This window comes from Alligator mississippiensis, chromosome 10 (genome assembly GCF_030867095.1).
Source record: "Alligator mississippiensis isolate rAllMis1 chromosome 10, rAllMis1, whole genome shotgun sequence".
In the NCBI taxonomy this organism is placed as follows: domain Eukaryota; kingdom Metazoa; phylum Chordata; order Crocodylia; family Alligatoridae; genus Alligator; species Alligator mississippiensis.
The window spans coordinates 37,051,054-37,073,850 of record NC_081833.1 but is presented as its reverse complement, the minus strand read 5'-3'; the positions used below and the strand labels follow the sequence as shown (position 1 = coordinate 37,073,850).

Here is a 22,797-nt window from a genome sequence, read left to right as displayed (position 1 = left end):
TCTGAAGTACAGATGCCTACCAAAATTCATCACCATTTTTGCCTGCTCCATAACAGTATGTGAGCAGTGGTTCTCAATAATGGATCCATCACAGATCCCTTTGAGGTTAAGATAGGAGTTAAGCAAGGCTGCATTATCACTCCAACACTTCTAGATATGAGTTGCATATCACTGCTATGCTGCCTCTGACCACCAAACAAGCTTCCAGTCAGAGTGGAGCTAAACTACCAAACAGATTGCAAATTGTTTAATCTCAAGATGACTGAACCCAGACCAAGACCACCCAGACCTCAATCATTGAGCTCCAGTATGCTGATGATGCTGTAGTCTGTGCTTACTCAGAAGCAGACCTTCAGGCAATCATCAACATTTTTTACCAAGGCATACAAGAAAAAGGAACTGACACTTAACATTCAGAAGGCTACGGTCGTGCTCCATCAACCAGCTCTTCATCAGCAGTCCCCAGCTCCAGTAATTCAGATTCACAGTGAGACACTGGAGAACACTGAGTATTTCCCATACCTCAGAAGCCATCTTTCACAGAAGACTGACACTGAAGAAAAAAAAAAAAATCTAACATTGCCTCGTATGTGCAGATGTGGCCTTCAGATGCCTGAGGAAATAGGTGTTCAAAGATTGTGACATCAGATCCAAAACCAAGCTCATCTTTTAATCAAGCAGTTGTGATCCCCACCTTAGTGTATGGAGCTGAGATGTGGACAATGTACAAGAGACATCTCAAGCTGTTGGAGAAGTACCATCAATCAAGCCATTGGAGAAATGCCATCAACTCTGCTTGTGGAAGATCCTTTGAATCCGGTGGGAAGACGGATGCACCAAAGTTAACATCCTGTCACAAGCAAACACCATGAGCATCGAGGTGATGATCATCTGACATCAACTTTGCAGAGCCAGACACATTGTCTGGATGTGTGACTCTAGACTCCCAAAGCAAATTTTATTCTCCGAGCTCTGTAAGGTGTATGCTTAAGAGGAAGGCAGATAAAGCACTTCAAGGACATGCTTAAGGCCAACTTAGAAAATGCAATATTGACATTAACTCATGGGAAACTATCACCCAGGACCGTCCTAAATGGAGGAAGAATCTGCTGCAAGAATCTCAGTACTTTGAAACCTGATGACAACAACAGGAGACAGAAAAGCAGGGGTGACAGAAACAGTGTGTTGTGGACTGAATCAATAACCCAGAGCTACCCATCCTTCACAGAAGTGTGCGCCTGAGCTGCAGAGTCAGTTGATCCCAGATAGGCCTTGTCAGCCATCTTCAGATCCACATATAAGACAATCATGGAAGACAATCATCCTTGACTGTGAGGGACTGCCAGTGATGATGACTGTCCCTCTCTAGCCTGAGAACCTCACAAGCTACTGAAATGGAGTACAGGACATAAGGGACACCCTGAGAGCCAACAAGCAGCTTTTCAACATGTGTTTATAAATGATACAATGAACTAATTGTCCTGGACTTTGAGGGTTATGAGTGGCATGAAGTGATCATTTTGCAACCAGGATTCTGGCACTGCTGTTTGCCCAAATGACACAAAAACTATTGTAAAAATAAAGATGTCAAATATTTTTTGGATTGTTAAGGGTCTCTTAAAATTTCTTTCCTCAGCTCAAGATCACAGTATGCTGAATGCTTTTTGTTTCCAAAACCAGTTTAGAAAAGCCCACTCCCACCTACCCCTTCAACCCTCTTTACAAGAACCTAAAATGGAACCAGTTATTGGCTAAAATCAATTACACTATCACACTAGCTTCTGATAAATTCTTTGCAAGGTTTTCTAATAGGTGTTCTTCATTTTGCTCTTCTGTGATGCTATGCCTACTGGGAGACACCAAGATGCTCAGGTTAATTAGCCCCACTTTGAAATTCAAAGCCAAGGCAACAACACAGATAAAACAATATACACATTCTAACTTACTGCTGCAAACTCCTGCTGGGTAGCCTGGGCAGCAAACCGGGCCACATGATTGATAATGGGGGAGAAGTTGGTTGGTCCATAGAAGCGCACATGGGGCAGGCAGGCTGAATAGGCTTGGACAATGCCTTCCACTCCTTAAAGAAAAGCAGACAAATGAAACGTTAAAATATCCAACCCTTCCAGGCAGCCAAAAGGCTTCTTCTTCCAGCAATCTGCTCCTTACTTTACTTACACATCAAAATGGATTTCAGAAGCAATTAATGAAAATTTAAAATCACTAAAATTGTATTTCATTGTACTGGCATTTACATTAGAGTGAGCCCCATGTAGAAATCAGGGTCTCATTTTCCAAGGTACAGTGCAAACAACATGCTATGGAGCTTACTCTGCAGCTGAAATAGACAAAACAGAGAGCAGGTGGCATGGGAACCAGAGATGCAAAATGATTGAAGTGATCTCAGAGCAAGTCAGGAGTAGAGTCAAGACAAGAATCTAGGACTCCTACCTCCCAAGCTGGTATCCAACCCATTGAACCATCCTGACTCTGTGCATCAGGAGTGTTTCAGTGATGTAGAAAACAGTGGCCAATTTTCTCTGGAACTGAGGGTGCTCCAAACTAGATCTGAGGAAATAAAGTGGAGGGCAAGGGGTGGGGGCAAGAGGGCATGCGTGTGTCCTCACCCCACCCATCCCTCCCCACAATTCAAAGGCTGAACTGAAAAACTGGAAACAAGGGGCTCCTACACATATGCAGGGAGTTTGCTCAGATGCACTGGAGCACAGAAATTGATGCGTCCCAGTAACCTCACGTGTCACATGCATCAGCGTCTCCACACTGACAAAATGGCAGCAGTGCACTTCAAAATAAAATATGTCTGATGAGCTTTAGTTTAAAGCACCCCACTGCCATGTTTTCATGGTGGGGATACGCAGCGATGCCAATACATGTAACGTGTGGGTGCTTTTAATTAGTGCAGCTCGCTAATTAAAGTGCCCAGCACCATGTCCGGAAACACGTATAAAAATGCCCAAGAGTTGGTGCAGATCAGTCCAAAGATAGAGATTTGAGGATTCTAGGAAAAAAAGAAAAAAATCATTTGGGGTCAAGCCAAAATGTTTTATTTGACCCAAAATGAAATATGTTGTTGCGTTTGAGTTACCAAACCCTTCAGGTTAAGTTTTTGTCTTTAAATTTAGGTCAATTTTTAAGCAAGAGAAACACCATTTCTTTAAAAAAAATTGTAAAGTTTCAACTAGAAAATCTGTCATGTCTAAAACAACAAATTCTATGTCAACCTTCGCAAAAATGCCGTCCCAGTGTTCTTCCTTGAAAATTTTATTTGAAATGCAATATAATAGTTTTGGCATCTGATATCACATTTTCAGCAGCATTATTATTTGGCAAAAAAGTTTTATCCATCCCTTCTCAGACCTTATTTTTCAGTAGATCTGAGATGCCTCTGACCTTAATACAGGGTAGATTTTCACATTATAGACTAAGTCAGAGATAGGTGACATAAGCTTTTGGGAACCAGAGCTCACTTAATTAGATGCTATCATCAGATGAAGAAGTGAGTTCAAGCTCATGAAAATGTATGCCATACATTTCTGATTTAGTTAGTCTGTAAGGTGCAAATATACTCTGTCTTCTGCCTAACTTCAGACTAACACAGATCATTTTTCTTTGACCTCGATAACCATTTTATACCCGAGTCCTTGTGCTTATGAGAGAGGGCTTCTGATGCCTGAGTTCAAGTAAGGTGGCTTTTTTTTTGCTTTTGAAAAATACTGAGGTCTTGTGAAGAGAGTAACCATGTGGGAACACAAATGCCTACATCTGAGAAGGAACTGAGGCAGTCACAAAGCAGGGAGGGCTGTGGAGAGAATCAACAGAGACAGAAACAACTTGGCAAGAAACTTGAAACTGGAAGTTTCACTGCTGTTCCGAATGTGTTGATCTGATTTGCAAGATATGAAAGAGGTCCTTTGCTTTTTCCACCTGTTCAGGAGAATCAGTTTCTGTCAGTAAATTAGAATAGGGATGAAGGTCTTTCTGGCTGTCCCAATTCAGGCAAACAAATAACCTGTTCCTGTTGCAGGCTTTTTTACCAGCTGCTTGCCAGCAGTGATGAGACAATAAGCATTATATCCCTACTGCACCCATTATGCTTATATCAGACTAATTCTCCCTAGTTATACAGGGCAATTGGACTTAGTTGGCTCTAAAAATGCCATGTTCTTTAATGCTGGCTTAGTTATTTGAGAAAAAGTTAATTTAAAAAAATCCTCACTTCTGAAATAAATCCAAGTCCTGCTCTGGGACATGTAAACACAGAGGGACCAAGGCCTTCACTGGGAGCTGTGCACACACATCAGAAGAGAAAACATTTCTTTACACTCAGCACTCTGTACCCTGCCCCTTTATCATGCAATACCCAACTATGTGACGAGACTGACACCAGAAAGGCAGAAATCCAGGCTGTTTGGACAATCAAGCATTTCATGGCTCAAGTGGAAATATCAAAGGGTAGAAGACACATGAAAAAGAAAGAAACAGGCAATTTCATTTTCCCAGCCTCAAAGCCTGAGGTGAGTGCACTATGTTCCAAACTGCCTGGAACAGCATGATACCAATTCCCTCAAGAGTTATCTGTCTCTTATCACCTAGGAGACCAGGCTCCAAGGAAGTCCTACACAGATGCAAGACTTGATTGTGGCCTCACTGAGTGTTTCTATTTACAGCTGCATCCTGAAATCCAGGAATTTGCTTCCCTCAATCCCTTTAGCTCTCTTTCATTGAATGCATACATAAAAGTATGATTTTAAGGTGGGATACAATAGCAAACAGAAGTTGTGTTTTTACCCTTTTCTTATTAACAGGCTATGACTGCCTGTCATAACTGAACAGTAGCACATGCCATAATAGCTGACTTCAAGCATTAATCTGTTGCAGTGCATACATTTTGGGCCATGGTGTTTTAGACATAATTTTAATTGTCTTTAAGGTCCCGATGCTACAACTGCTTGTGTGCATATGTGTGTATGCAAAGTGTTGTATGCCTACATGCAAGGTGTTGCACTTTCTGGAATCCTACTGGAGGTCCCTAGTGCTCCATGTGGACAGAACAATCTACCAGCATACAAGAAGTTGCTGGATCCAGGTCTAATTCCCATCTGGGGTCAAATTTTCAAGGGTGCTCAAGTGACTTAGAGGAAAAAAAACCTGTGACTGTCAAAGGGACTTGGGCTTCCTGTGAATGTCAAAGGGACAAATAGGTGATTTTGAAAATCCCACTTATAAAGCAGGGGTCAGAAACATCTACAGTTCTACAGTTCATTGACCAATTCAGATTTGGCAAGCATTTATTTTACAGAAGAATAATGTTTCTAGGGCTGCAAAGCAATCCTTTCAAGAAAACAGAGGGCAGAAAGGATGTAGTGCCTGAACCTGAAACAATCTGTCTAAGAGTTTTAAACTACCTTGTTCAACTCAATAGAGCTGATACTCAATCAGTGTTTTCTGTAAGATTAGATGCACAGCAGCATACCAATCTAGGTGCACAATCACTGCAATTCTACAGATCAATTAGGTAAATCCAGGCAAAAAAAAAAAGTGTTCCAAATACACAAAGAGCGGAATTATCACAGTAGTTCTAAGAAGCTTGGCATAATTTTCTGTTTCCTCTTTGATATTTGTAAAAATCTCCTGTCGTTATCATTGAGCTCCATTATTCTTCAAGGACAGTATATTAGCTTACATGAATCATATTTTAAATCATCATTCATTTCCTTCCATAGAACACATTTGTTAGTCATGTTTCAGTCTGTCCAAATATAAAGAGAATGTTCTGAATGCAACCCAGCACAATGGTTTCTTAAGTCTGAAGATACAGTTTCAAGTGTAGCTTGGGACATTAGATTCAGAGATTCCTCTCATTTGGGGTGTTACATCCAAAGCCCACAAAGACAATGTCATTGTTTCTGCTAAAACATTCAGCAGGCCACACCTTCTTATGGTCATAAATATTGGGCTGGAAAAGAATGTAAGTGGTGAACAACCAAAGTCACCCCACCAGCACTGTGACTGATCTGCCACCTGCCACTCCCAGGGAATTTATGTCCTTTACACATATGGCAATTTATTATAGATTAAACAGAGGCCACCACATGTTCCATGATCTATTACATTGCCAGAAAAAGGTAAGTTTTTGTACACTCAGGGGTAATGAGGTAGCATTAGAGGACGTGTGTATATGGCCTTCCTGCTCACTCAGTGAACACTGCCTCAGAAACACCCACACACACCAGAGATCAGCTAACTGGCAGACCAGATGTTATGGGCCTGACTCCAAGCAGCTCAGAGCAGCCCATAATGTAGACCTGAGTGTGGCATGTGAAGACATTCTGCTTGGCACATGTGCCTCAGTGTTGATGGTGAGGACAAGGCGGTGCTGCCACAACAAAGATTGGCCCCCTGCCATCCTCCCCTGGCACTCCAACATCTTAGAAGTTGAGGTTGCAGGTGTTTTCACACTGCCCAAAAATGTTGCCAACCCCTGGGCTAAAACAAAATTGGAGAGAAAGGAGGGCTAGGGCTCTAGATCCAGCTTTGCCACCGGCCTACTGGGTGATCTCTGGCCAAGTCACTTCAACATTCCTTGCCTCAGTTTCTGTCATGTAACTGTGGGAAAATACTAGCCCACAATTTACAAGTGCTAGCATTATTTTTGGAGGGACATGAGATAAACAGACTAACCTGTGAAGGGTTAATCATAAACCAGAAGGTATTAAATTCTTTTAAACAAACCTGTCAATCTCCACTGTTTAAACAGTTTCTTCCCTGGAGGGCTTAGTCTTACAGACTTATACAGCGCCTAGGGCACTGGGTTCTAACCTCTGAACTTCGAAGCAATCCAAATAAGAGTAATACAAAAAGCTTCTGGACAACTAGTATAATCATATACTGACCCAGAAAAGTAGATCCAGCACAAAAGCTAAGGGGTATTCATTGCAGTTTTTGTGAAGTGCTGGTAGGAAAAAGGGTCAGCTCTCCTGGGGCTATCCTCATATCTGCTAGTACCTTATGCAGGAGGTCAAACTAGGTTATCATAATATCTCTTGAAGCTTCAGACTCTATGAAGCATATGAGTCTATAGCCATCATTGTAAACCAGGCCTCAGTTTCAAAATGACCTGTGAAAGTACAGGAGATCTGCAGTGCTTCTCATCCTGGTACCTTTCAGATGTCCAAATCAAGCAGAGGATCTTTTGAAGATTTAGTCAGAACCGCAATGCTGCTCTAATCAGGGCTTGAAGTTCAGGATGAAATTAAAGGGGACACAACACATCCAGGATGGTATGTCCAAAATAATAATGAGGAAATACTTGTCCCTGAGCTGGAAAAGACTGGGCCCAAAGAGGTACTTACCTGAGCAGAAAGGATTGGTAGGATTGAAGTTAATGGCGAACTCGTGAGATACCTGCAGAGAGAAAACAACCCAAACTGACACTGAAATCAAGCACTGCATGGGCTTCTTGAAAGAGACTTCACAAATCAAAGCCTGGCTATTTTTGTATGTGCAGAAACTAGCACATCTCCACTGACACTCCCCTATTGGTTTTCTGGCCCTACTTTTTCAGGGTTGTTGAGTTTTTAATGTACCAGGCAGGGTTACAATATTCCTTAACTCCCATTACACAATGTGGATGACTACACAGTCCGGCGGGTGGCGAATTGGCTAGAGGGTCATACCCAGAGAGTTGTAGTGGATGGGTCAGTATCGACCTGGAAGGGTGTGGCCAGTGGGGTCCTGCAGGGCTCGGTCCTTGGACCGATACTCTTCAATGTCTTCATCAGCGACTTGGACGAGGGAGTGAAGTGTACTCTGTCCAAGTTTGCAGATAACACAAAACTGTGGGGAGAAGTAGATACGACGGAGGGCAGGGAACAACTACAAGCAGACCTGGGCAGGTTGGACATATGGGCAGAAAACAACAGAATGCAATTCAACAAGGAGAAATGCAAAGTGCTGCACCTAGGGAGGAAAAATGTCCAGCATACCTACTGCCTAGGAAATGACCTGCTGGGTGGCATGCAAGCGGAAAGGGATCTTGGAGTCCTAGTGGACTCCAAGATGAACATGAGTCATCAGTGTGACAAAGTAATCAGAAAAGCTAGCACTATCAGCAGTGCTGAGGATGCATTATAAAGCTAGCACTTTATAACACTATAATAATGGCACTTTATCGTGCATCAGCAGATGCATGACTAACAGAACCAAGGAGGTGATAATTCCCCTCTATTGGGTTCTGGTCAGACAGCAGTTGGAATACTGCGTGCAATTCTGGGCACCGCACTTCAAGAGGGATGCGGATAACCTGGAGAGGGTCCAGAGAAGGGCCACTCATATGGTTAAGGGCTTGCACGCCAAGCCCTATGGAGGAGAGACTGGGGCACCTGGATCTCTTCAGCCTCCGCAAGAGAAGGTTGAGAGGCGACCTTGTGGCTGCCTATAAGTTCATCATAGGGGTACAGAAGGGAATTGGTGAGGCTTTACTCACCAAGGCGCCCCTGGGGGTTACAAGAAATAATGGCCATAAGCTAGCAGAGAGCAGATTTAGACTGGACATTAGGAAGAACTTCTTCACAGTTAGAGTGGCCAAGGTCTGGAATGGGCTCCCAAGGGAGGTGGTGCTCTCCCCTACCCTGGGGGTCTTCAAGAGGAGGTTGGATATGCATCTAGCTGGAGTCATCTAGACCCAGCACTCTTTCCTGCCTATGCAGGGGGTCGGACTCGATGATCTATTGAGGTCCCTTCCGACCCTAACATCTATGAATCTATGAATGTCAAGAAACCTGAAAAATCAATGCACTCAGACATAAGCAGTTTTCAAGAATTAAGTTGGTTTCTTTTGCCTTAAAAAGCCTTTTACCCAAGTCCCCTTGACAGCCCCTACTCTGATCCCTCTGAAATTAGGACTCCCATCACTTTGTTCCTTAACAAATATCAGCAAACAAGCTATGCCCATATTGGGCAGCCTGGCAGAACAACACAGGTAGTGTCAGCAAGTCAGTGTGTACATATCATAGATCTCCCATTAGGAATCACATTCACTTGAAGGAGTCACTTTGCCATGTAAGGTCATAAGGTGTCAGAACATTAGCCCAGTTTTGGAGGCAGCCACTTTTTCCAATCCCTTTGCAAGCTGGCATAGCAAAGCAGATGCAAACCTTGAACCTGCAGCATAGGTAACCCCTGGAAGTGTTAGACTGGCTATCCTGACTCTTAAAAGAATATACTTGAGGAAGTCCTGCTTCCTAGGCAGTAGCAACAGACTCTCAAGGTCTTCAGTGAACTATAACATCTGGGAACAGCTACTTATGTCTCTGGAAACAAAAGGTTGTAGAAGGGAATTCCTTTGCATGCTGGAGGTTTACTAATCGCTGGTGTTTCATGGCATCTCAGCACTGCCATTTACAAAATGTAATAGCAATGCTGATTGCAAATGTCTCCTAAGGAGATTCCTCCCAGCATCAATTAGATTACAAAGCACCTGCTTTTATTGTTCCTAATAGTTCTGTAACACTGTATGAATGAATTACTCATTAAGTATTGTACAGAGCAGGTTTTCAGAGGATAACGCAGGAGTGAGTGAGACAAAGATATGTCCAACAGTGTGGAGTCGGGTGCAGGAGCAAAGGTGCACAGTCCAAGTGGTAGTATCTGAATGAAGTCTGAGTCACTGAGTCTTTGGCATCCCACTGAAGATGATTCAACACACTGGCTCACTACTGGTGGCTCCTCTTTAGCAGAAGCATCAAATAGCTTGCTATTGGTTAAATCAATGGTTCTCAACCTTTGATGTTTACAAACGGGTCCTGGTAAAACAATGGCCAGTCCCAACCCAGTGCCCCTCACTCCTGACCCACTGCCCCCAGCCTCCCAGTGTGTGGGGCAGGGGCCCCCCAAACAGCCGCTTGCAAGCTAGAATTCTGACAGCCTGCAAGAGAAAAGCCACAGTTTCCCACAATTTTCTCCTTTAAAGGAGAATCCATTTTTAAAGTTTGTTTGCAATCCTTTCATATACTCTTGCAACCCACTTTCGGGTCATGACCCACAGGATGAGAAATGCTGGCTTAGATCACCTCCACTGTAATTCCTTATGGAAAGATGCAAGTGAGTCTAAAACCCTGCTGGAAAAGCCTAGTGGCAAGGGGCTGAACTTAAGGATGCTGAGAATTCATACAGCACAGGATGTAACAAGTTAATCAGGAGGTATTGTTCTCTGACAAGGCTTAAAAGACTGTTAGGCTAGATCAGTGTAGAAAAAAAGCTCCTTGAAACTCATGAAGGAGCTTGCTCTGCAGATCTATTTTACGCAGGAAGCAGTTAGTGATGGGCACTACAGAAAGCCTCCGAATAGAGAGCAACAGCAGCAACAGAGATTCAGTTTCTTTAGCCAAAGGCTGCTATGAGAGACAAGCTCAATGATTTGGACACAGCAAGGGGCAGGACTCTCAAGTTGTAGTAGGAGCTCTGCCAGTGTTTTGATGTGTGTGAGCAATTCACTTAGGGCTGAACTGTTAAACTCACCTACCTAACCCTATAATATAGCTACCTATAATTTAGGCATCTAAATAACTCAACTATCAGCAGTGCTGAGGATGCACAGCTCCCTTTTTCAAAACACCTCTGAAAAAATCAGGACATTCATTTAGCATTAAGACCACTATTCTCAGGAGTCTAACTGGGAAGATACAGCTCAATATATGCCTGAGTTTACCAGTGACAAAAGAGATGATAATTTCTCCACCTATTAGGGGCACTGAGGATAAAAGTACTTGGGGATTCTCACACAGGTGCTACAGTACTCAAGTTTATTAGTAAAAATTACTATAACTATCCATGTATGTGAAATCGGAGTCTTTCAGAAACTGAAACCCTCCAAAGAAATACATCTCATGCTAAGCACAGCCAAAACCTCCAATTATAATGTGTACTATTTAAAAACAAAAAACCTTGTAAGAAAGTGAGTAACAAACCAAAGTAGGTCAGACTCCTGCAATTCTCTTCCATGTTTCCAAGCCCATCAACATTACAACACACAATGGCTGGTGGTCCATTTCTGGGTACTCTCATGCTGGTTGTGGACATTCAATGAGGCTCTCATTCATGCACACAAGCAGCCAACAGCTCTGACCTGGTGACAGCAACACGTACTAAATCTAAGCAGAGGAGTGAAGTAATGGAGACACTGCAGACACTCTGCCTCACAGCAAAGGCCTGTGCAAGATGGCAGTGCTACAAGAGCCTTTAAAACTCATTCAATTCTTCCCATTCCCCACTATCTTCCAAATAGACCCCCCCCACCCCTCACCACCAAGACCACCTAACTTATTGGCTAAAGGGAGCTGAGAATGCAGTCTTTTCAAGGCCCAACACCAACAATTCCTTCGAAGGGATTCAGTGCATAATGAAATCCTGCAAAGCATCTGGTTGATTCAAAGGGCTTTGACTTATGCGGTGAAAAGTCTCCTGCTCTACTCTACCATGAAGCAGCGTGAACTCCCCTTGAATAAAGAACAGACCCAGAAGTAGAAGCCATGTCTCCTGACCAGCCAAACACAGCATTGCCACCAAGCCTTCCAACTGGACAGTAAAGAAATGTAGTCCAGATGTTTAGCTCTCTCCCTCTTCCCAACCATGACCAGAAATGTTCTCTCTTATAACTTGTGGCTTGGAGTGTTGTATTTTCAGTCCTGCCAATTCAAATTCCCCTACAGTGTATGCCCATACAATGAGCTACAGACCATGATGCTTCTCCACAATGCAGCTTCTAGCTTTTCTGTGAATAGCTGCCTTTGCCTGGGACCCAGTAAGTTTTCAGTGCCACCTGCCAGTGCGTTTATTTATTTAGATTCAAGTTTTGCCAAAAATGGTGGTGAAAAATGTCAGCAAATACACTTCCATATTTGTCAGCCAAAAGCCAAAGGGTTTTTTTTGTTGTTGTTTTTGGTTTTGTTTTGTTTTAAAAGCAATAAGATGGCTTAAAACTGCTTTGTCACAGAAATAATGGCCAAAGATCTCCTCTCTACAGGGGTTTTGAGGCATACTCTGGAGTTTTCATAAAGATTTTTATCCCTTCTAGATAGCTGTACAGGATGGTGGAAAAGCAAATAAATAATAGATTACAACCACTTTGTAATTTGATGGGCTTGTAAAACAGTTTCTGAAAAATCCCATTACACTGATAAAAAATGTTTGTTCACTTCTTTATCAAATTCTGTGGAATTTTTCTTCTGAGGGAAGTGGCTGTCTTCAATAAATACTGGCAAAGGGTTAGAATTAGCATTGTTTTGGTTTGTTGTAGCAGAGAAGAGTATGAAAAGGAAGGGATCTGCCCCCTATTTTTGGAATCTGTAGATACCAGACAGAAAACAACTTTCAGGCTACCAGCAAAACCACACTGTGTTCAAGATCTCAGCATTTGGCTCCTGAAATCACCTCTCAGCAGGCTGCCTTTAGGACAGAGGTGAGATTGTTTGTGATTTAGGCACTGGTTTAGGACTTAGGAAATCCAGATTCATTTCCTAGCTCTACTATTGACACTGTGTGACCTTGGGCAAATCCTAAATCTCTCTGTGCCTTAGTTTTCCAATGGGGATGATGCCAATCTGGTAGAGGCAGACTAAGCTTTTGGGGGTGGACCTATTATTAAGCATTTCTAATCTCAGTTGAACTCTTTGGGTACAACTGTAGCAAACAAGGAAACAGTTTCTTTGAGAGTACCCCAGGTGTTGCATCTTTCTTCACCAGATCAAACACTTGGCTAGACTGGAATTCAAGGAGCCTATTCTTTGGCTCATATCTCACAAGAGGTATTAAACAACACAGGGACCAGTGGGGTTGGGATTTTACACAGAAATCTATACAATGCTATACAGCCTTTGCAACTTCCCACATAAGCTTAAACCCATCTGCCTCTTTCTCCCATCTCCTACAGGGAAATTGTTTGAGGTTCTCTTTATGGAGCGGTTCGCATTTCAAGATGTTCACTGACATTTCCAAATAGACTTTTGTGTGCAAAATATCTTATTCATATTGGTTCTTTGAAAGCATTTTGTGGTGCCATAGCAACAAGGGCATCATGAGAACAAAGCATGATTGATATGACTCTCATATCTTTAATGATCTTCCCTATTTCTATTCTGTTCCTCACTGTACCATAGCCACACTGTTGTCAAAAATGGTCACGTTTTAACTATTGCACACACTGAATATTATACATATATCACACATGAGTGTCTTAATTTTAATTGAGAACAATAGGATAGGTGGGGGGGAACCACTAAAGTGAGAACCTGACTTAAAAAAAGGTCACTGGTCTCAGTGGAGTAATGGCCACTCTGGTGTTGAAAATGTATATATCACCATGATATTAAAAAAACAGCCCTAGTCACTAAGCAATGCTAGGCACACTGGTGTGCTGGAAGAGCTATACAAAAATCCCAAGGCTGGAATAAGTTGGAAGAGGCAAAAAACAGGAAGTGGCAGTGCTGTGCATAACGCCCAATGATAAAATATAAAGGGGTTTTGCAAGAGGCATTGGCAGGGCTGTGTGGAACTTAAGAGTGGAAGAGCAGAGGGTGGTGGAAGTCAGCAGCATAACTGTTCAAAGGTTTTTGCATGGCTCCTGCCCTCACAAGGCTCAGATAAAGCTGGACTATTGCTTCCTGAATTTCATCAACTTAGGCCAGGTACAGACATTACACTTTTACTTGATCAGAAACCAGTCTATACCCGTAACAGAACAGAAGTTCAGCGCACACAGATTGGTTTAAAAATGGCAGAGCCCCGTCTAAGATTTGTTCTTCCTCCATCAAAGGGTGAATATGTGCTTTGTTTACTACCGGTCTAAACTACGCTGCTTTCAGAAAAATGTACAATGTAGATCAATTCTGCCTCAGGCTTTTTGAATGTCTGTACCTAGCCTTAGTGATTACTAGGAGTGTGCAAAACAGGCCCTATTTGATTCGGATTTGGCCAGAATCAGGGACAGCGATTCGATTCTTCATTGATTCAGATTGCTGTCCCTGATTCAATTCGGCCGAATCCAAATCTGAAGATTCTATGCTGATTCGAAGAATCATCTATTCGTCCATAGACACAGCTTTAAATATTTTTTCTACATACCTCAAGGTACCAATGCAGCTCATGAATGCTGTGATGCTGGGGCAGATGGAGCATCCCACAGGAGCATGGTGGGGCCTTCCATGTGCTCAGCAGCAAACCCAGCAGTGGACCAGAAGTACTTCTGGTTCACTTTGGGCCACTGGGAAGCATGATGGACCCCTTCCCCCCCAACACACAGCTCCCCAGTTCAGCAATCAGGTGCAGGGGGACCCTGGGTGCTCCCCCTGACCCAGGAGGCACCAGTTGCCGAGCCAGAGGAATGCAGGGGCCCCCCCGCACACTCCCTGGTGGACCCAGAAGTGGACCGGAAGTGCTTCTGGTTCACTTCTGGGTCTGCTGCCAAGCACACTGGGGAGTCCCCTGAACTCCTGTGGGATGCTCCATGTGCCCCAGCATCGCAGTATTCATGAGCTGCCTGCTACCTTGAGGTATGTAGAAAAAACATTTAAAGCTGTGTCTACATCCGAATCTCCAAATCTTTCTGAATCTCTCCAAATCGATTTGGAGGGTTCTGATTCCATTTGGAGAGATTAAAGAGTCCTCTTATTCAATTTGGATTCAGAGATTTGGCCACCGAATTGGGCCGAATCTTCACCAAACTGAATCAGGGACTGAAGCTTTGCACAGTCCTAGTGATTACCCCCAACTTAAAAAAAAATATTTCAAACTAAGACAACATCAAATGCAGGCTGCCTGGTGGTTCTGCTTCCCTGAGGCACTTCTGAGACATGCAACCATCATCACTAACACAAGAAAATAAATGGTTTATACCAGCTTCTGTGTCAGGCAACCTCCAAATACACCCCAGATGTAAGGAAACAAAGCTGCTCTTTGAAAATGCTTTGGCTGAAGATTAGCTGGGTTTAGAAACCATAAGGGTGGAAGTGAACCCATTTCTCCAAAAGATTTCCACATCATTTCTTCCTGGGCAGCCAAAACTGAGAGACTTCCAAGCTCAAACATCACTAGGCCCAGCTGGAAAGGAAAAAAAAGCCGGACTGAATGGATAGGTCCTACAGCAATGTTCCAGCAGGGCAAAAAACGAACAGACTGGAACAGAAGACTAACACTTTCCTTCATGACCTGCATTAGGATATCCATTAACCTCTCCCTTCAGGTTACTGGATTCCAGGCGGATTAGGAGAAATACTTCCAAATTTAGGGACTGCAAGACACTGAGTGTAATTGCTATCTTGCTCAGTATAACTGTGCACAGATAGCCCTCATCTTGGCAACTGTAACAGTCTGTTACTTACTAGCTGCTAAACACCACTATTTGATGCTAAAGTCCCAGGTTCAATGCCCATAACATATGCAAAACCATGGCTATGTCAATAGGGATTAAATGGACTTGAACATTCCAAAAGGTAGGTGAACCCTTTTTAAATTTGAATCCGTTTCTATATTTGCAAGGGCTATATGTAGAGTGTGAAATCATTATTTCTATCATGCCAATGCTGCATTTTACAACCAGTAACAAGGACTGAGCCCCTGCCCTGAGAACAGTAACACTGCAGCAGTTTGCACAGAACAATGATTTACCATTTTCCACAACCAGAGAACCAGCACATCATACATCTGGAATGTCCATATTATCTTTAGTCCTATTAAATGTTAAATTTCAATTTCTCTCTGTAAGTAATAATCCTCTCCTGATGATGACCAGTTGTTATTCACTGAAAGTTGTTTACAGAGATATCCCATTTAAACTGGTGAAATGACAGACAAGAGTGACATTTACTGGTTAGGGAAGGATGAATCATCTCCAAAGTATACACAGAAGGCCTAATCCAGCAGGAAGCAAATGGGCACAACTCCCACTCAAGTCAAATTAATTTCTGCTTGCATACAGACCCTGGGATCAGGCATAAAATGGTTGAAAACTCCAACAAAGCATGGGGCTGGAGGGGAGGAAAAATATAATCACTAAGACAGTTGAAAACAGTCAACCCATATCATGACATTAAAGAATTCCAGCAACACAAAGTGAACAGTGATTCTGTAGCCTCTCTCTTTCAGCTACATTTGCAATAGATAACATGCTGCTATAAACATCTACTGGCTTACTCTGACCCTTTCCCTGTTGCCCACACTGGAGAAGCTGAGGACAACAGATCCCAGATCAGTTCTTCCACCTCCTGGCTATGAGTTCATTTTAACCTGGGAGGGTTAGTACAAAATTTAAGAGTGTAAGGCAGGAAGGCACCTCAGAAGGTCACCTATTCTACCCTACTGCTCAAAAGCAAGATCATCCCTGACTAAATCATCCTAGCCTGTTCTTGAAAATTTCCAAGAAGACTGCCAATAGCAGGCAGGGAAAGTGCACAGTGAGTCTGTGGATAGCAAAGAGATAGTAGCTAGTGGAGATGTTAGGCATGTCTACAAGTGCAAATAATGCAGGATCAGCTTATTTTAGAGTAAACTACTCTAGCACACCTCTACACATGCAGGAATGCAGGAGCAGACTTGCTGCTCCGAGCAGCAGACTGCTCCCACTCACTGTGGCCCTGCATCAGCACCCTGCAGCAGCATGGGGGAGCTCTAAGCTCCCCCTGGGTGCTAGCCCAGGGGCTGGCAGGGTGCACAAGGCCAGGAAATAGTTGTCTCTTGGCGGAGACTGAGACATTCCTCCCTGCCCCCAGGAGCTGCCTGCTGCCAGGGCAGGCTCTTCCACCAGAGTGTAGGCAGGGACAATATCCCTCTGCCCTGGCAGCAGGGAGCTCCCAGTCCTAGCTTCCCAGTTGTGATCAGGAAGCAGGGGCTGGGAGATTCTTATTTCCCAGCACCAGCTTCACGGTAGCAGGGCCGGCGCTGGGAGATTCTAAACTACATAATCTCTCAGCATAGGCCTCACAACCATGGAGCTGGGGCTGGGAGATGAGAATCTCTCAGTACCGGCCCCATAACATGGAGCTGGCACCGGGAGATAAGCTCCCAGCCCTGGCTCCATGATGTGGGGCTGGTGTTGGGAGATAAGAATCTCCCTGCCCCTGTTCCCTGATCAGGGATCTCCCTGCTCCCGAGGCAGAAGGACATTGTCTCCATCCAGGTTCTGGTAGCAAAACCCACCCCAGCAGCAGGTAACTCCTGGAGGCAGGGAGCAAACTCCCACCCCCTGCTGCCTGGCTGACTGGGAGCACATTTGCTTTCATTTTCATTACTGCACAGTAAGTAATCTAGTGTAAATTTGCTACTTTTATTTACAGATAGCAAATTTACTCATGATTAGAGCATATTACAGTGCAGTTAAGTGTTTGTACATGTAGACGGTGACGTTTACTGCACAGTAATTAGCTCTAATCTCGAGTAACACATTTTGTGTAGACACACCCACTGTGTACCATTTCAGGAGCCGATTACTAATGAAAATATTGTGGCTATTTCAGAACATCTTTTAAACCATGCTATGGAGTATCAGCAAAATTTAAATTTTGCAATTTAAAGCTGTTTTCCAGCCAGTGACTATTCAAAATGAGAGTATAAATGCCTTTTCTAAAACCTGAGACACACAAAAGTTATTAGCTGAAACAGCCATGAGAATTTCATGTTGTATCCTTTTGCTCTGAATCCCCCCAGTTGCCAATCTTTGTTACCATCTTCTATACACCATGTCTTAATTCTGAATCCTCTACCTGTGGGAACCTAGTGGCCCCAATCAAGACTAGGGCCCTCTTGTGCTGAGCACTGTTCAAATATGTAGGAAGAGATAGTTGTTGCCCTAAACAGCTTGCCCTCTGCAAAGATGAGAGAGAAGGGGAAACAGGCTCAGAGAGGTGATTGACTCCAAGTCACAGCAGGTGAGTAACAAAATAAAACAAAACAAAACCCAGCTTTCCTGAACCCCCAGCCAATGTCCTCACCACTGTTATGCAAACAGTGATCCCTGCATGTGCCTACTCTCACATACAAACCTACTGAATTCCAAGACACTGAGTACAGGGTTTAGTACTGGCAGGGCAAACCACAGCACTGTAAATTCTTAAGGCTCGGATGTTCATTTTTCATTCCTCTGTAAAACACTATAAAATAAATGTTGAAGGTGCAAGCTAAGAGTTCCCCAAGCAAGTAAAAGCAATGTCACAAGGGAACACGTAGAGAGGTAAGGAGAACCTAAATGGAAGGGAAAGTGTATGTTTATCAGGCAGCTTTAAAAATGTACAGATCTTAAATATGATTCAAGGTCACTCAGGGGCATTGGTTATGGTAAAAGGGCTGTCTTCAGAAAGATAAGTGTCAATAAGAGATGGTCCAAGGAGAGAAAAAGTGTTTGGAAGAGCTGCTCTCTCATATACTGACAATGACAGAGCCCAGTGCACTTGGACTGCTCAATGTAAACAAAGGGAAATCAAATGAGGCATTAAGTTATGCTTTAGGTTGATGCTTTTTAAAAATAAGAGCTTTAACATCTTAAAAACTAGGTTATGGAATTTAGTCTAACTTTAGCACCTTCCCTTAAAGGGGCAAAGCACATTAAAGTCAACCCCACCCCCCCCACCCCCCCCCGCAAACAAGAAAACCCCAGATGTGATATTGGGAAACCTCTCAGAAGACCTAGTCATTCACAGAGTGTACTCTTAAAGCATTCAGCCCATATAGTTTCCAATGCTAACATGCCTCTTCCAAATCTTCCTTCCTACAGTTCAAGCCTCTCCACTGAGAAAGTTTTAACAACATTCACATGTTCAGCTGCCTCAATGCAGCACATCAAGGAGTGATCCAGACCCAGTGAAGTCATGGGAAACAGACATGGACAAAAATATGTGCCATATCTAGAAATGGGAGCATCACTAGAGAAAAACTAAAGTTCCAGGGCAGGTGGAATTTCTGGTTCCCTCAGCCAAAGTAGGGATTAGGAGCGCTCCCACATTCAGAAGTAGGGTATTTCCAAAGAGGGGTGGAGAGTGGAATTGGCAGGTAGTAAAGATAGTGTAGTAAAGGTAGTAAAGTATCAGTGGTATTCAACTGCAGACCCCTGGGGAGGCTCCAGACTACTTAAGGTGTCTGCAAAAGATGACTATGAAAATAAAGTTTCAAATCCCCAAAAAGACATTCCATTTCCAAAGGGGTCCACACCTCTATTCGAAGTTTTTTAGGGGTCTGCAGATGAAAAAAAAAGGTTGAAAACCCCTGATTTATATATTAGGGTCACAGAGAAGGCTGGTTTGACCAACTCTGTAACAAGGCAGAAGCTAAAATTGGTTTGACATTATAAACTTCCCCCACAGAGATGCTTGTAAAGACACCCTTGAGAACACAGCTGCCATCAGATTCCTCTCTGAAAAGCTAGATTTCAGTCAGGGCCTCTTCATGAAGGTTCACAAACCTTCCACCAAACCCAAGGCTCAGATTTTTTGAGGTACTCAAGGCCCTCAAGAGGTACCAAAAGCTTCACAGGGTATGGGCCTTGGGCTACATCCTGAGGCAGGGCCCAATGCTCCTCTCTCTGCAGCATCAGACTTATTTACAGGGCTGTTGAAACAACAAATTCCACTATAGAAAGAACACACACGTCTCCCACAGTCACAACCTCAGAAAGGATCAACAGGATCACCACAGGTTTCCAGCAAATCACCTTCCCCTTCGACCAGCTTCAATACCCTGGACCCTTCCAGAGCTCCCTCCCCACCTCAAAACAGAGCCACATTAGCTCATTTTTTGTTTAGAACTGGCCCCAATAGGCTGAATTTAGAGTTAGATTCTGTCATTGTACAGTCAGATTATGTACTTAAGGAAGTGCTGGATACTGTTTCCAATATAAAAAATGTGCGACAGGGAGATGCATACAGGTTCTCCAATTTTGGCCCATCTCTCTCACCAGGGAGAGATCCGGTCTTGATGCAACAAGATTCAATAGACTGAATTCACCCAGTTTTTGAAGGAATTTCACCAAGGGTAAACATGACCCAGTGTTTATATGGCCCAGCTGGTGGGTCACATACATGCTAAAATGTCCCATCCCAGTATGCACTGGGTCCTTGAATGATGGGTGTGAATTCTTTGAGCATTTAACTTTGTGTGCTGGATCAGCAAACCTTTGCAAGGCATTACAACAAGCTGCAGAACTGCATGTCTGCTGTGGAAATGCTGATTCTAATGGGTCTATAATGATGCTTTGAGCACCGTGCTGCTGTACCGTATGCTAGGCAAGATGCTTCAGCATATGCCTTTGCAGAACCAGGACGGTTTTAACCATCAATGTGCCTAATCACAACAGAATATCAACCTGGCGATTAGGAAATTCACCAAAATCCAGTCTCTGGAAAGGACTGGCTTTCAAATGCCATCAAGATTAGAGAGCCAACAATTTAAAGTCCTTACTATTTAACCCCTGCCTCTGTCTTGTTTCAATGATAGACTCTGACTGTAAAATACTACAGAACCGACTTTTACTTCCACACCCTCGGTTTCCTGCTTTGTTTCTGTCTGACACACTTATCAAGGGTCCTTCTACTTTTCTTCCACCAATCATTCCTGCTTAGTAGAATGACTCAACAGCTGACTGCCAATTAATGCCAATGCCGCTGCCGCTGCTTTTATGCCAGCTTGAAAGGGAAATAGAAACTGGCTGCCAGTTCCTATCCCCTACTCCTGAAATGCACACACAAAACACATACAGTCAGATTTCGTTGTCCAAAAGCTTAAAAGTCAGAGACCTCCTTCCTTTCACCCCTAACCCACTTCCCAAAAGAAAAGCTCACACAGGCTGCATTGGTAAGCCATTGTGCAGCACATGTGAACTTCTTTCCTGCTCAAGCAGTGCCATGGATGTGCACATTTTAAACACATGGAACAGATGGAAAGCACAGGACTTTACCTTCCAGTCTGGTGGTAGCTGGGCACCAAATCCCAGAGCAGGAAACATTTTGTCTCTAGGAAAAAAAAAAAAAAAAATTATATATATGACACACATGTACCCAGAAAGTGTTAATAAATTTATCCCTGATGCTCCTTTACTCATGAAAAGCCTGACAGCCCTGGCAGGTACTCAGCATCTGTCTCTGCCACAGCACACCATGAGAGCTGCAGGTTGGTAGCACCTCCACACAGCCCAATCCCAAACATGGGGGGAAGGGAGGAGAAAATAAAAAATCTAGTTTAGTGATTCTCAGCCTGAGAGTCATGACACTCTGGGGTGCCTTGATGTACTTTCCAGGGTGCTGGACAATGTTAGCTTTCTGACTTTTCTGCAACACGATTGCGCTATTATTTTTCTGTAGTCAAAAACAAGTGAAAACTAAAACAAAATGCTTTGTCTCTTATTGTGTGAAGACCGATGGCACTATTTGACACCCACTGCCTCACAAAGGGGAAAGAGATACTCTTCAGTGTTTATTAGGCAATTTATTGAGGATCTGAATGTATAGGAATGGTTTTCATCCCCAGATCGCAAAGAGCTTTGCTGAGGTAGAGGTATCCACCCAAAGTTCATAGACAGGGGAACTGGTCTGGAAAAGGGAGCGTTTTGTCCAGTCACACAGCAATCACAGTTCAGAAAGCAGTGTTTGAACACCATGACCCATTTCACTGGACCACACTGTCAATGCACCCTGTCACAGGTGGAATGGGTGTGACTGATGCCCTGAAGAGTGAAGAAAACCTACTCCAGACCAGATAGCTGCAATCCTAACCTAAAAAGATTGGTACCTACGTGTCATAGTCCTGAATGATCTGTCCAACTGCCCAGATAGCTGACAAGTATTCATTTGTTCCCATGGGATTGATATAGTGCAAAGACGACGGGTCCCGTGGATTCCCATTGGATGCAGTAAAATCAATTCCAACCTGAATTGAAATATAAAAGCACAGACCTCCCCATCAGAATTCACCTTTATGAAGCTAGCTACCATCTCTATGCTCCTGACAGCATCTGTCCTTGACCGCCTTCCCTTCCGTGATGGGCTCTTACTTTAATTTCACTAGGGCAGTGTTTCCCAACCAGTGTGCTGTGGCACAAAAGTGTACTTTCAGAAATGAACAGGTGTGCCACAGAATTTTGCCATGGCAATGAGCTACAATAGGTATGAGGATGGAGAATGCCTTAACATGTGTGCTGCAGAAAATTTTTATTAATGCAAGTGTGCCTTGGGCTGGAAAAGGTTGGGAAACACTGCATTAAGGGTCCGCAAATCACTTTGTATAAAGCTTTCTGCAATTTAGACAAGTTCAGTTCTCTGCTTTGGTTTCCAATTTGCTGATGATCTCCCCTGATGAGTTTGTAGGCAGCCACCAGGTCCCCCCCTCAGTCTCCTCTTGCCAAGGCTCAACAGGTTCAGGTCCCTCAGTCTCTCCTAATAGGGTCTGTCCTGATGCCCTCTCACCAAATGAGTGGCCCTCCTCTGAACTCTCTCCAGGCTGGCCACATCCTTTTAAAACTCCAATTGCGGCCTGACCAATGTTGCATAGAGGTGATACTCCCCACCTCTCTGGACTGGCTTGAGATGCATCTTTGGATGCATGACAAGGTATGGCTGGCCTTGCTGGCTGCGGTCTGGCATTGGCAGCTCATGTTCATCTTGGAGTCGATAATGACTCCAAGATCGCTTTCCGCCTCTGTGCTTTCAAGAGGGGAATGGCCCAGCCTGTATGTGTGCTGTGGATTCCTTCTCCCAAGGTGCAGCACCCTGCATTTGTCTACGTTGAACCCCATCCTATTCTCAT

At 43.7% G+C, this 22,797-nt stretch overlaps 1 protein-coding gene across 2 annotated transcripts in view; it reads right to left on the bottom strand.

The window, feature by feature from the left end:
• Positions 1-22,797, bottom strand: part of CPNE2 (copine 2) — a 209,703-nt gene that overhangs the window by 38,190 nt on the left and 148,716 nt on the right. For both annotated transcript variants that reach the window (XM_006267367.4, XM_019497720.2), the window contains exons 11-14: positions 21,788-21,921; positions 20,954-21,008; positions 7,374-7,425; positions 1,947-2,080 (exon numbers count right to left, since the gene is read on the bottom strand). In XM_006267367.4, the coding sequence (XP_006267429.1) occupies positions 1,947-2,080; positions 7,374-7,425; positions 20,954-21,008; positions 21,788-21,921 (375 nt within the window). The remainder of the gene's footprint in view (positions 1-1,946; positions 2,081-7,373; positions 7,426-20,953; positions 21,009-21,787; positions 21,922-22,797) is intronic.